This window comes from Leptodactylus fuscus, chromosome 11, assembly GCF_031893055.1.
Source record: "Leptodactylus fuscus isolate aLepFus1 chromosome 11, aLepFus1.hap2, whole genome shotgun sequence".
Classification (NCBI taxonomy): domain Eukaryota; kingdom Metazoa; phylum Chordata; class Amphibia; order Anura; family Leptodactylidae; genus Leptodactylus; species Leptodactylus fuscus.
The window spans coordinates 77,982,135-77,997,762 of record NC_134275.1 but is presented as its reverse complement, the minus strand read 5'-3'; the positions used below and the strand labels follow the sequence as shown (position 1 = coordinate 77,997,762).

The 15,628-nt window shown below is 42.6% G+C and overlaps 1 protein-coding gene across 1 annotated transcript; it reads right to left on the bottom strand.

The window, feature by feature from the left end:
* Positions 1 to 2,884: 2,884 nt before the first annotated feature.
* Positions 2,885 to 7,376, bottom strand: LOC142184463 (RLA class I histocompatibility antigen, alpha chain 11/11-like). The gene is made up of 4 exons (XM_075259343.1): positions 7,239 to 7,376; positions 6,402 to 6,674; positions 4,170 to 4,269; positions 2,885 to 3,026 (listed from the first exon to the last, which is right to left on the bottom strand). The coding sequence occupies exons 1-4, from the start codon at positions 7,285 to 7,287 to the stop codon at positions 2,945 to 2,947; spliced, it is 504 nt and encodes a 167-aa protein (XP_075115444.1). The 5' UTR covers positions 7,288 to 7,376; the 3' UTR covers positions 2,885 to 2,944.
* Positions 7,377 to 15,628: the final 8,252 nt, after the last annotated feature.

Below are 15,628 nucleotides of genomic sequence, written 5' to 3'. Positions count from 1 at the left end.
TCGCTCATCTCTAGTCATATGTCTTTATTCCAAAATGTCCAAATAAAAACACAATGGTCTGCAGCATGGGATAGAGGTGTGTGCATACGAGGCACAAGCAACGCCCATTTTGCATCCACTGGCGCTTTGTCAAGCCTTCAATAGATTCTCAGAGTTTATAGCAGCTGATCGCTGTCCTCCGATGATTTCCACAGGGAGACGATTGAGTAAAGATGGTGGTGTCCGTGGCACCAGTACACTTTAGATGCTGCAGTCGGCACCAATTACAGCTGTTAGTGTCGGCTGATGGTTGTGTTATACAGCCAACATCCACCGTATATGGAGAGAGCTCAGTTCCAGATCCCTCTCCATACATCCCTATGCGACTAATGACATACAGGTACAATATCGGTCATTAAGTGGTTAATAGTAGTTTTAAGCAACTCCCAAATACATGTTTCAGACTAACAAACTACCCATATTTGGTTGCTCCTAGGTATTGTACCACGGGGGGAGTTATCTTAGATAAAGCCCATGGTATAGTCCATGCTGAGTTATTCTAGAGGGACGTCATGCTGTATAAGAGAGTCCTCTGCACCTCTTTGAGTGTAGGTGGAGACCGGGCTGGAGTGTATACATGTATACAGATTACATTCCATGTGGATGGGCAGTACATGTCCCAGAAGGAGTCACTGTGCCCAGGAGAAGTGGAGGTCTAGTTAGCAATTATAAGGGTTGTTCCTTGTAGGATCAGGAGAGATACCCACTGAGCATCTGGCATTTCTTTGGGGCACCACATGACCCCATACACAACCCCTTTAACCATGTGTCATATTTGCAATGTGGCGTGAACTGGGAAATGGGTGAGAATGTCTCTTGATCAGTATACTTGTCCAGATACTTCTCTATGTCAGGGATACATCTCATGTATAGAATAGTGATATATCCACCGCACGGATACAGCTAACACTCGCTGGTTTTCCCCACCAGTTCTTTAATGACTTCCTTATTTGCTTTGTTATGAAATACAGATTTAACATCTCCAATAACAACCCAATTTCCTCATCTTACTCTCACTTTCCTAAACCTTCTCCTTAGGCTTTTCACAACTCTCTTTCACAAGTTCTTCCAGACGTGTAGACAGCCCTTCCTTCGTCTGGCCTCCTTCTAGCTCTGCTCAGTTTCTGATCTCCATAATTTGCTTTCTCCCCTTCTGACCACAACCTGCTTTACCGTGTTCTAGGTGTAGAGAAAAGTCTATGGAGAAGATCCCCTATGTCAGCAGATTTCCTCTATTGCAAGTCCAGGCTGAACACTTAGGACTGTGTCCTTCACCTTCCCCAAGAAGCCCACGTCACTTCCCTGACTCTCTAATAACACAAAACAAATCTTTGATACTTCTCAAACACATCTCAGTCCTAACATACAGAAGTGAAGAGGAGTCCTGGCCGCTTACTTCATAGAACTGACCACGTCCAGCAGGAAAAGATGATCCAAGGTTTTATATTGATTGCTAGATTTGGAATCGGGAAGGATTTTTTCCCCTGACATGGGACAATTGGCATCATAGACCTCTATTGTGAGGGGGCAGATTCTGAGGTGGATTCGGTGTCATAATCTGCCCCTTCTTGCCCCAGAAGATCTCGTGGAGGTGAAATCTAATGGTGACAAGTCTCTAGTGATTCGTCTGGATCTCTATGTAATATTTGAAACAGAAAACCACCAACTCCTCCTTAGTATGTCTCACCCTAGTGACCTTATGGACATTGCCCTCTCTTGGTCTCCTCGCTATTGTCTTGTCTATTTATTCGGGGTATCATGTGCCTGCCCAACCTTTCCTCTTGCTACTGAGGTTCTTCGGGAATCATTTCTCTCCTCTGACACTCTTACTTTGGACATGGCCAAAAGATTTATTGTTTTGCGGACTCATTGTCATCTGAATGTCGATATCTCACTACTAATCTGATCATCCCACACTAAACTCTCCTTACAATCTATTCTCAGTGTCAGGATCCTCCTACTGTCTATGGCTAGGTTCTTACTTACACAGGGCTCTCCATCAGTTGGTAATGATAAGAAAGATGATACAATGATGATACTATATATCTAAGAAAATTATAGCTAAAATACTGTTTTGCCCACAATTCTGAGCCAACCATACTCCACTATAGGGACTACCATCGATTACTGCAATGTTTTATACTTTTTTTAAAGGGGTTTTTTGAGATCCTACAACATATGGCAAGAGGGAAGGGAATGGTATTAAACAGTGTCTTTTGGGAGTTCTCCCGCAGTGGTCACAGACCAGACTGGGATGATACTGTTGAAGTTGGACAAACAAAGACTGATGGGGATGATGGGACAGTGGTGATCAAGCAGGTTCTTTTTTTCTACAGTATTTCCTCCCTCATGCCAAATTTTGGGGATCTACTTGAATCCCTATAAGGACTAGAGACAACTTTGAAATTGATGTTGAAGATTGTATTCCCCCTCTCTGTTGGGTGCTCTATGCTGTTACACAGTCTAGATGATAGCTCCTTGTCCCCTGTAACCTGCCTTGTGTGTGCTACAGCTACAGTCTATTTGATCTGCTCTCCCTGATAACTCAGGTGTATTCTGAACTCTCTATCCCCCTCATCTTCCCTGGACAACCCCCTCACCCTCCTTCCTGCTATCCATTGAGAAGAGGAAGGGAGCAAAAGCAGAGAGAACCTCCAGGATCAGTGCGCTGTCCTATCTATATCAGAAGCAACAGGACAACCAGTGAGGTGAAGGAGTTACAAAGATTTTACAGCAACAAAATCATAAGATTCTTTTTTGAATAGTTGCTTTATATTGGATATAGAAAGCAAATATACAATATAATATTCATTGCAAAGGTTAATATAAGGTAATATGTCTGGTTGTTAGTCCTCTGGAAAGTTGATATTTAGAGGTTAAACATTATTGCAGAAAAGTCCAGGCTTCATTTTTGCATTGACACCTTCCCATCTGTAGTTCTCCATACAATTCTGTCCATGGTCCTCCCGGATATTGATGTGTAAGCCCTGTTTAACATGAGAAGACCGACATGATGGAGCAGAAACATTAAAAAAAAAATCATTTTATTTATATTTTTCAATCCTGTGGGCTTGTTCATACTAGTGATTTACACCTTGGACTTTTGCTGTTATATGGAGCCTTCCTATAACATGGAAGTATATATGTATATAACATGGTAACTGATGGTGTATTACAATCTGGTACTAGTAGTAGTCATACAGATGTATAATCTGGGCCCATAGACGTCTGTATGTGCCTTATTACAATCTGCAGGTTGTACAGAGATGTATAATAGTTGTATGATATGGAATTGTTTCTTGTAGATCCAATAAGGCATGTCATGAATAAAAACAGGTCGACCACCGATTTAGATTTCCAGTTTGTGTTCAGGATACGCAGAATTTTAAGGTTTCCTTGTAAGTAGAATAAACACCTAAGAGGTTACAAACATCTTTCCATTCTGAGCGTTCTTCTATTGTTTTGTATCGTTGTATTCCAGGTTTGATCGCTCCTTATGAATTGTAGCTTTGTCTGGATTGTGGACATTCTGTACTTGAAATTTCTTGATGTGTTTGGATAAAATAGACACACTGGGGGCAAATCTACCGTACAAGTCTGCCACATTCATCCCAAATCCAGGACATTGTTAGACTGTCTAGTGTTCTTAGTTTATGGCAAACTGTGTAGATAAATGACAATATTTCCATATATGACCATACGGAATATAGTAGAATAGTAATAGACTATGGCAGCTGTGCAATGGGATTATAAAATAGTAACAATATGAACCTTGTTCTCTTCACTTCTTCCAGTTTGCCAAAACCAATAAAATGGGGTATTTGAAGATGAAGTTACTGGGAAACCACAATTCCTAGAGCTGCCGCTACACAATAGATTAATGGCGGCTGAGCCCACTGACTGCGGCAGGATTGGCTCTTCCTCCTGGATAAATGCCCGGTCCTATTGTTCCCAGAAAGATATTCCCCTCCGCCCATTCAGGGGTCACTCCGAGTAGGCATGCATGTTTATAAGGGGATGAGGAGGAAGAGCCTTCTGCTGACAACAATGGAAGGTTTATGTCCAACTTAAATCAGCTTAGGATTTTAGGATTATACATATGAAGTTGATCCCGGCTGGAGACGTCTTACCTGCGTCTCTTCTTCACAAACCAGATCAGTCCAGTCACACAGATAACAACTCCCAGTATGGCGCCAATAACAATCCAAGTTACCGCATTGTGCTTCATATCTGTAAATGGAGGAAATAAAGGGGGGAGATTTCCAGGTGTTAATATTGGTTGAATATCTGATTCGTAACTCTCCTGACTTTAAGACTAAGGCTCCACGTTGTAGAATCCAGCTAAAAAATTCTGCAGGAAAAAATACACAGCGGAGTTGAGTTTTTTTTCTTTTCTTATAGGGAAAGCGCAAAGTGTCTCTGCAGGTAAGATGGAGGTGCTGAGCTTTTCCGCAGTGTGTGGATGGGATTAGCCAGAATCTCATTCACTTATTGTAAAGTGCAGCATTTTTTTCTGCTGTTTCCACAACATGGGGCCGAAACCTATAGGGGATTTTCTCTAAATTGTAGAAATGAACAGAAATTTTAGTTGCGTGAGAATTCAATTCTATTAGATATGACAAAACCATTATAATACTATAAAGAGAGGACAATTCCGTTTTTGCGAAAGACATTATTTCAGACGTGTCTACTAAAAGTGCAGCCATATTGGTCATCACTTCTGCAGTCACATTTTCTGAGAACCTAAATCAGAAGTGATAACCAATATGGCTGCATTTCCTGGTCTAAGAAGCCGCTGAGCACTCTGAAATGACAATGGTGGAGGCCCACAAAGCAGGAGAAGGCTATAAGAAGATAGAAAACAGTTCTCAAATTGCCCTTTACTCAGTCCAAAGTGTAAGAAATCACTCTTAACAGGAACGGCAGAGGTCAAGATAAGGTCTGAGAGACCAAGAAAAATTTCAGAGACAGCATCGTAGGATTGCTAGAGAGGAAAATCAGAACCCCCGCCTGACTGCAAAAGACCTTCAGGAAGATTTAGCAGACTCTGGAGTTGTAATACCTTGTTCTACCGTTCAGTGATACCTGCACAAATATGACTTTTATGGGAAAGTCATTAGAAGAAAACCTCTCCTGTGTCCTCACCATTAAATTCAGTGTCAGAAGTTTGCAAAAGAATATCTAAGCCTAAAGCATTTTGAAAACAAGTCCTGTGGACCTATGAGGATAAAATAGAAAAAAAAATCTGTGACCACAGTGGTCAAAGGTATGTTTGGAGAAGAAAGGGCGCAGAACTTCAGGAAATGAACATCTCTCCAACCATTAAGCATGGGTTTGGGGTTGTGTTGCAGTGAATGGCATGGGGAGCATTTCATGGGTAGAGGGAAGAATGGATTCAATGAAATTTCAGCAAATTCTTGAAGCAAACAGAACACCATCTATAAAAAGATTAAATTGAAAAGAGGAGCAGGAGGAGGAGGAGGAAGAAGAAGAAGAGGAGGAGGAAGAGGAGGAGGACAAGGAGGAGGAAGAGAAGAAGGAGGAGGAGGATGGCTTCTACAAATGGATAATGATCCTAGATGAACATAAAAATGCAACATAGGCTACCTGAAAAGGCTTTAATGTTATGGCTTTTGAAGATCATTTTATCTTCAATGTCCTTAAAAAGAGTTGGGGAGCTGTGTACAATGTGACGAAAATGAGAATGCCATGATTTGGGAAACTCATCTAACCCTATTTTATTCACAGTACAACATAGAACACATCAGAAGGTGAAAGTTACACAACAGAACACAGATCACATATTAGGGGAAATGTTCTATTGTGTAACTTTCAAAGTCTGATATATGATCTTGAATAATATATTTTGCAGATGGTATTTCTGCAAAAGTGACCCAGGAAATGCAGCCATATAGATTATTTGGAATTGGGGTTTCAGCGTTGTATCGGTTCCTCCTTTTTCTTTTTTAAGCTCAACAGTTACAAACTTAGAGATTTCTACATCTACAGTCCTGCCAGACCATCAGTCCAGCTTTCACTTACTTTTTTCAACATACTAGGACCAACCTCCTCAGAAGAACAGGCAAGAAGAAGCGCTCACCCAGATACATGCAACGATGTGCCTGTTCTTCTGAGGAGGTTGGTCCTAGTATGTTGATGTCCTGACGTCCCTATGACGGTTATCCCAGCTGATGCCCTATATATCTCCACACTTATCCATGCAATTTTTGGTTGTTGTGTTTCACACAACCTTCCAAGGTGAGTGGCCATTACTTGCTTGCCTATTACTCATGTTTGTGCCCTAATATAATGCACTAGGGTCGGCTCGGTGCCTTGTCCTCTTTTCTTCTTGTTTCACTTACTTATTTGTCTCACCAGTGGTTCCTCCAGACTGATGTGTTCCACCTTACAGTAGACGGTTGTCTGTTCTTCCCAACCTGTTGTCACTATTGCTCTTTCCTGGTAGGTTCCGTCACCATTAGGGAAAGTCTCGGAGACCATCACATTGTCCATCATGTTCTCTTTGTCCTTCCATAAAGTTATATTGATTGACCCGGGATAGAAACCAGTTGCTAGACATTCAAGCTCTGGCTCTGGATTCGATGACTTCATGATGAAATAGACTTCTGGTTTACCTGATATAGATAGATGGACATTACTTAAAAGACAGGAACACAAGTCAGCAAAATTTAAAAAATTAGGTGATTTTTGCAAATTTCTTGGAATTTTGAATTAGTTACAGTCAGATTGGCCAACATTGGCCATTATGTCTACTACTCCCAATAGAGAACAATAGCAGTTACTTACAGGTTATTCCCATCTCAAATAACTGCTCCTCGCACCAACCAATGTGGCCGGAACTGTTCCTCTAACTACTATAGAGAAGAATGGGAGCCAACTGGTAAGAGAACTGGCCAGATTGCCGGTATACAACTCTACAGCTGCCATAGTCGCCATCGACTGCAACATTTTATGTCTTAATGGGGGAAATGGTCTTATTACTGTTTGGAGCTGTTATGGTCGGGTGTTGGCATCTGAATACATGTGGCTCCCTTGCAATATGGTTCAGGCTTAACTACTTGCTTTTGCTCTCATGGTATAGTTTTATTGGGTAGTTGGGGAGATATTCTAAGTGACCTGAGAGTGGATGACACCGGGACTTATGGAAATGTTTTCATGACCACTTCAGACTGACTTACTTTTCTTTGATAACGCTTCCTTCCCGGCTTCTCCAAATATTCGAGCCATTGTTTTGCAAATATTAATGTAAAAAGAATAGAGGTTGCGCGGGATGACCTCGTTCAGGAATTCCTTTGCAGCCTCGGAATAAGGGCTGTGCTCTGCCACCCACACATATTCTGTCAAGTTTAAGTAAACCAAATCTTCTCCATCGATGGCCACTTTGTAATAGTTTCTTTCAGGATCTTCCACATAGGCGAAAAATGCAGATTGAAACTGAAGTGTTGCAGGAACTGGGAAAACAACAAATTGACAGATAGACATAAACCCTGAAGATGAGAATAAGACAGAATGACATATACACTATGACCTGGGGAGATCAGGGGATATTGGTACTCTGCTGTGCTGTAGCTGGACACTTTTTTTTATGTAGATGGTGAGCACCATATGGGGATCACAATGAACATTTTTTTTTCCTATCAGTACATTTTTGTAGAATTGGAGGAAATCCATGCAAACACGGGGAGAACATACAAACTCCTTGCAGGTATTGTTCCTGGTGGGATTTGAATCCAGGACTACAGCACCACAAGGCTGCAGTGCTAACCACTGAGCCACCGTGTTTCCCATCTGTAACTGGACATTCCTGTTACTGGTAAGTATCACCACTTCTATGTAACTCTACCATGTTGAGCATGGAAAAATGTTCGCAATATACACAGCATGGCCACATGGGATAATGGCTATCGCAGAGACTTGATCCTGTCTGATTTTCATCAATAACCGTGGTATCATGGAAAGTGGAGGGACTATATAAGCCAGCCTGGACCTCCAAGGGATGGACAGGGCATCCACAGCGGTGGGGAGGTCTCTGTGCCCTCTTATAGGGTTGTAGTCATACATATTCAATTTATGTTGAATACAAGTTTTGCCTGTCCTACCAGCCCGCAGAGGCAGAAATGCCCCGCATTGTGCTGCTGTTGGGACTAAGGGAAAACAGGTTATCTACATCATCAATGATCACTCCACTTCCACCAACCTGAACTGCTGATACCTGACAGGAAGAGTTCGTTGATTCCTGCTTCTTGTGCTACATTTTGATCCTCCCATCAGCATGGTGCCATAGAAATCTGAGTCCATCTGGCTAGACAACTGTATTTGGCAATTTGTACATTTCTTTTGCCCCTTTCATCTGTTCTTCAACATGAGTGGCAATATGGCATGGAATAATGCGATCAATCACATCACAGGACATGTCAGCATAATACAGAAATTCTCCCTCCATCCACTCCTATGATTTTCCTGCTATCTACCTAAAATTGATTAAATCTAACTAAACTTTGCTGCACTTGTCCTCTGGATTATGCAGCAATAAAGATATCAGATTTGGAATATTTGCATTAATTCCGGCTCATTACAAATCATTTCACCCATCTCTAATTGATCTCGCACATTTCAACCCTTTACAACATAAGCAGGGATAAATCCCATCTCCTGATTACGGAAAAACACACTACTGTCCTAGAGTTGGTATCTTCCAGCCTAACCAGGGCTTCTTCTTACTCTCTTACTACTTCCTCCTGCCTGAGAAGAAAGGGACCAAGTGCCTCCTCCCCTTCTCTATCCAGAACTTTCTAAGTCAGGGTCGTACCATGAACAGCACACATTCTCCAGTGGTTCGCTCCATTATAATATTATGAAGACAAGCTCTTACGAGTACAAACGTATCGTAAACCTCCCAATGGGACTCTACAAACACTGGTTCTAAGGTTGGCTCCACCATTTTACAGGTTTACTGATGGCACCGCCATGTTTGATTGTGCCTGATACTGCTGTACGCCTGGAAGGTTACATTTTGCTGCACTGTAATACTCTGTGTCTATAACCAGTGTATATAACACTTCTTTATATAATACTAGAGGTATAGGATGTAGACTGTGGGCCCATAGATGGGTGCTGCATGATGGCTCCTTACAATTCGTACCTATACAAGACACCTGCATGACACTTAGATCTCGGTCCACCTCTCCTGTCTCCATCTCTACTCATTACATATTACTTACAGGTGACTTCAACTTCTTTAACAATCATTTTTCGGTACATCAGGATTTCATCCAAATATTTGGTCGATGACATATTGTACATCAACCACTCAAATTCAGACAGGCTTCTCTCCACCCAGCTTTGCTTGAACACAATATGGTGAGTGTCATTGTAGATGGTAAGGATTTCAAGGTCTTCCATCATCAATGTCGTCCACATGGTAAAAACGTCATTGTCAAAGAAATAATAACTCTGGAGCAAACTCAGCTTGGCAGAGCCTGGAGGTGTAAAAAATAGAGACATGACTATGTGTAGCCATCTTGTAATTGTAGTGCAGATGTTACACTCAGTATTTAGAGAATGCATGCACATAAGAGTCTTCTGCAATGATTGTATCTATGGAGAATTGTTAATGTCAGAAAGTAACATCCAAACACGGGGAGAGCATAGAGACTCCTTGCAGATGTTGTTCCTGGCAGGATTCAAACCCAGGACTCCAGCACTAGCAAGGCTGTAGCGCTAACCACTCAGCTACTGTGTTGCCCCAACCTTTTCTTCTATATGAAACATCAGTGCCCCAAGACATGTATGACATGTAACCCTCCCTCGTACAGCACCTGAAGAAGGTCACCACTTTCTTACCAGCACCTTGGACACCACTTAGAAGGATCATGGTCAGTTTTATCGCGGCTGTTATTGCTTTCATCTTGTTGCTGAAAAACCAAGAAACAATGAAATATTAGTGTATTTAACCCTTTAAGGACGCGGGGTAGTTTACAAGTTAAGCTTGCTGAATTTTTTCATGATTTACACCTTCCTGCACGCAGTATTATGCTCCATTGTAGACCACCCATGAGCAATTATTATACTGTCGTGTCTTTTCAGGACCCCAGATTATAATGATTGTAGACCCAGGGGAGGATACAAACATAAAAACCACTATTACTTACCTCTCCCTGGCTCCAGCGCACTCCCTGCTGATCTCTGTGGACTATTAACCCTTCTATTTCTGAAAGCGCTCTCACTTTTGTATAATTTTTCTACACCTGCCTGCAACTTTTACACAATACAATATGTATACTATATACCAACATATTGACACAATCCTAAATAAGCCATAAATAAGGAGAAAGTTGATACAATAACAGTTGCCACTTACCGCTTAGTGTCTGAACAACGCTGCCAAGTCGCCGCCGTCCTGTGTGTGACCCGTTTATTCTCCACCACCTGGTATTTATTTATGTGCCGTATAGCAGAAGTGCTACCGTGGTTGATGTGGTTCCCCGGAAGGAAGTAAAAGTTCAGATATAAATAATCATAAAATATAAGAGCCAACATGGTACGGAACAATTTACAGTAGAGCGGAGGCTTTTAGGGACATTCATAGACTGAAGCCTTCCAGACTGTGGCGCTATCAGTAGTAACTAGTGGTGAACTTACATTGTAACCTGTTCTGGAACATTGGAGACGACCTATGGACCCTGTATGTGTGTAATGGATTAATGTCCCATGGCGTGTAAAGTGTGAGCGTCAGATCTCTTGTGTTTCCTAAGAGATTCTACTACTTCTAAGGCGAAGCTGCATTTCTGGCTGACTTTAGTTACCTGGTTTTATCTTCTTGTAACTTTTATGTTACATCTTGTGCTCCGAGCAGAGAATCAGTAGATAGGTCACGGGGTCACTGGCAGAGGGTATCAGTAAGACATCTGCCCGAGATATAAGACTGAAGAGTTTCTAGTTCTAATTCCGAATCCTCACCAGAACCCTGCCTTCGACCAGAGGTCATGTCAACTGATCGCTGTCCTCTGATGATTTTCCAGAGGGAGACGATCGAGAAAAGATGGCGGCGCCCATGTCACCTGCGTACTTTATATGTCATTGTTGGCACCGATCACAGCTGTTAGCGGCTGGCTGTATTATACAGAGGATATCCACTGTATATGGAGAGAGCTCAGTTCCGGATCCCTCTCCATATAGCCCAATGCAACCAATGCCATACAGGTACGTCATTAGTCATTAAGCGGTTAATAGTACTGTGGTTTTAAGCAACTCCCAAATACATGTTTCATGCTAATAAACTGTCCAGGTTTGGTTGCACCTACTTGTTGTACCATGGGGGGAGTTATCTTGGATAAAGCCCATGGTATAGTCCATGCTAGATGTGGCACTTGGGTTATTATAGGGGGACGGCATGCTGTATAAGAGAGTCCTCTGCACCTCTTTGAGTGTAGGTGGAGACCGGGCTGGAGTGTATACATGTATACAGATTACATTCCATGTGGATGGGCAGTACATGTCCGAGAAGGAGTCACTGTGCCCAGGAGAAGTGGAGGTCTAGTTAGCAATTATAAGGGTTGTTCCTTGTAGGATCAGGAGAGATACCCACTGAGCATCTGGCATTTCTTTGGAGCACCACATGACCCCATACACAACCCCTTTAACCATGTGTCATATTTGCACTGTGGCATGAACAGAAGAAATGGGTGAGAATGTTTCTTTCTGATCAGTATACATGTCCAGATACTTCTTTATGTCAGGGATACATCTCATGTATAGAATAGTGATATATCCACCGCACGGTACAGCTAACACTCGCTGGTTTTCCCTCCCAGCTCTTTGATGACTTCTTCATTTGCTTTATTACAAAATACATATTTTTAGAGTATTTTAACATCTCCAATAACAACCCAATTTCCTCATCTTACTCTCACTTTCCTAAACTTTCTCTTTAGGCTTTTCACAACTCACAGATTCTTTCAGACGTGTAGACCAGCCATCTGGTCTTCTTCTAGCTCTGCTCAGTTTCTGATCTCCATACTTTACTGACCACAACATTATAGAAGTAGAGAAAAGTCTATGGAGAAGATCCCCTATGTCAGCAGATTTCCTCTATTACAAGTCCAGGCTGAACACTTAGGACTGTGTCCTTCACCTTCCCAAGAAGCCCATGTCACCATCTCATCTCCGTGCTGTCTAATAACACAAGACGAGTCTTTGATACTTCTTACACCCATCTCAGTCCTACAGTCCAGAATAGGAGACCTGACCACTTACTTCATAGATACAACTGACCACATCTCACAGGAAGAGTTGATCTAAGGTTTAGACTGGTTGCCGGATTTGGAGTCGGGAAGGATTTTTCCTCTTGACGAGGGACAATTGTCACCAGGCTTGTGGGAGGTTTTTTGTTTTTTAACTCCCTCTATATCAGTACTGCAGGGTTATAGTCTGGACTTGATGGACCGGTGTCTTCGTCCAACCTCATCTATTATGTAACTCCCAAATAATCTTCCAATCTTTAAGCCGAATACATCCTCTTCCTTCATGTTTGCTCTCATCATTTGACCCATCTACAGAAGAAGTCTTCCAGTTCCTCTTTTTTTTTGACCCATGATCCCATTCAATCGCACCTTGTCCAGTCCCAGCTTTCATTTCTCACTAAAATCTACAGAAATGTCCCTGACAAATAACTCAGAAGATCTCGTGGAGGTGAAATCTAATGGTGACAAGTCTCTAGTGATTCATCTGGATCTCTCTGTGATATTTGACACATAAAACCACCAACTCCTCCTCAGTATGTCTCACCCTAGTGACCTTATGGACATTGCTCTGTCTTGGTCTCCTCACCATTGTCTTGACTGTTATTCGGGGTATCATGTGCCTGCTGAGGTTCCTCGGGCATTATTCCTCTCCTCTGCACCTCTTATTTTGGACATGGCCAGAAGATTTATTGTTCTGCTGATTCATTGTCATCTGAATGTCGATATCTCACTACTAACCAGATCATCCCTCACTAAACTCTCCTTACAGTCTATTCTCAGTGTCCGGTCCTCATAGGCTATGGCTAGGTTGTCTCTCTGTCATTTGGGTCTGCCGGCGGACTGGAACATAATATACATGATTAACAAATTGTGTCTCCTTTCTGTGAAGTCCTGCTTTGTTTCACTCCTTCCCTTGTATCTGTATTGAGATCTTTTTGTGCCCTTCACTGAATGTTACTCTAGGTTAAGTGGGCACCGGGTTTCTGTTCTTCGGGTCCCATTGGGGACCCAAAAAACGGAAACCCAATCCATTTGAAAACCCATGAGTCCCATAGACTAAAATGAGAGGTGGATGGGATCAGGGATCCGCGCTCGAAAGGTCGTGGAGAGAAATGGGTCCAAAAACCATTTGGTTAAAAAATGAAATTTTTTTATTGTGGAAAAAAACAGTAGGCACAACGCGTTTCGGATTGCAAAAGAATCCTTTTTCAAGTGCTGAAAATAACAAGATCACATCGGGCGGGATGCATGATCTTGTTCTTGTTTTGCATAGGCTAAAATGGGGTACGCCAGGTTTCCACCTGGATTCTTAGCAGAAAATGAATGAAGGTAGAGTGTCAGACACCATGCTGTTCACATGGTGCGGTCCTGCACGGTGTCTGCCACTCCTGTGGGGCTGTGTCTGTGGGGTGTTGTTGCTCAGAGCCTGTGAGCTTGGTCTGGCGGCAAGAGTGTTGCTGTATCATTGTGTCGCTCCACCTGGGGGCGCTGTATTGCGGTGGTGGTTGTTATGCAGTAGAGTAGGGACCCACTACTCAGAGGTCACCATGACGTGGCCAGTGGGCTCATACACCTTGGTCATTATCTATACTGAGAACCTCATGTTCATTTCTGTAGCTTTTGCCGAGAAGCATTAGATCAATGTATAAGATTGAGATGTGCGGTCCATGTCTTTTTTTCCCTGTAGTGTTTATAACATAACACTTAAGCATGTCAGGGAGAGGGATTTGTCAGACAAGAAGTGCTGCGGGGAAAAAAAAACCGTCAGAAACGCATTGCGGTTTTTCCTAAAGTGCTTTTCACATAAAGTCTGCAGAGTCGGCCAGTGTCAGGTACATGCTGGGATTTGCAAAACCTCATGCACACAGGGTAAGTGAAACCGGAAAATCCAGTTTGTGCATTGACTAAATATCCTGGTCTGAACTTAATCAGGAGACAGGAGCGTGGCCCAGCACTATATACAGGTATATATAGAATAGGTATATATATATGTATATATAGTACAGCACAGTAAAGCTATGAAGAGGAGAGCACGCCCAATATCTTACATCACTGTAATGCAAAGAATCCCATCTCCTGGCTAGATTTGGACCAGAAACTATGGATGTACAGACTGGATTTTCTGGCCCATACTGACCCTTGTGCAACAGTTTAGATGCCGTTTTAGCTGCACTGTGTGAATGTAACCATAGGAGTTTCAGCTGGATTGCCAATGTGCAGACCATGGTGTGTTGGGGCGCCTGACAAACTTTACTGTAATTCATGTTGCAAAGCTGACATACCAGAAATCTACGCTAGTCCCTGACCCTTGGTTCACATCTGCATTTTGGTCGTCTGTTTGGGAAGTCTGCATGGAGACCCCCTCGAACAGACTACCGAATGCATTTGCAAGCGGTGTGCAGTGAAGGCACATGGACCCCATAGACTATAATGGGGTCCGTGTGCTTGCTGGGAAATCTCCGCATGAATCATACAGACATGAAAGTAGATTGTGAAGTACTTTCTTGTCCACATGTTCCCTGCGGAGATCTCGCATCAAGCACACGGACCCTATTATAGTCTATGGGATTCATGTGCTTTCATTGCACACTGCTTGCAAATGCATTCGGTAGTCTGTTCGAGGGAGTCGAACCCCCGAACGGAATACCAACGCAGATGTGACCGAGACCTGACTGATGTGCATGTCACCTCTGGCACACAGGGAGCCGCAGCCTCTTAATAATTAATTTACCTCTCGTTCCACTTGGAGAATTGATTAAGATTGGCGTACAAAATATCAATCTAAAATAATCCCATCGATGTATTAGGCTGAAATAAATAACAAAAGAAATAAACAATAGCTGGACCTCTGCTGCCCTCCACACCCAGAATAGAGCACACCCGACCTTCCAACATGTATAAAGCCAGAGAGGGCACAGATCAAAAAGAAACACTAAAAACATTCCCCAAATAAATTCCCATGGATGAGGTCGGAGACTTGTGATCAACCAGTTTTTATTTTAGAAAATGCTTTAATATAAACAAATATTGTAACAAATGTATCAAAAGCAGAGATAGAGTTCTATCAGGCTCAGTTCACACCTGCATCCCATGACCGTTCGGGAATTCCACCCCCCCATTCCGCTCTAAGCAGGACTTTTCTCTCTACATTTTTCAGGCAGAAATCCGATCGACCCCGTTATAGTCTATGGGGTCCGCGGGTTTCTGCAGGTAACCTCTTTTTAAGAGTTTTGGGTGTCCGTTTGTTGCTCAAAGAATGAAAACCCCAATGCAGGTGTGAACCTTGCGTCATAAAGCGAAGTGAGACCCTGGAAAACGTCTCCAAC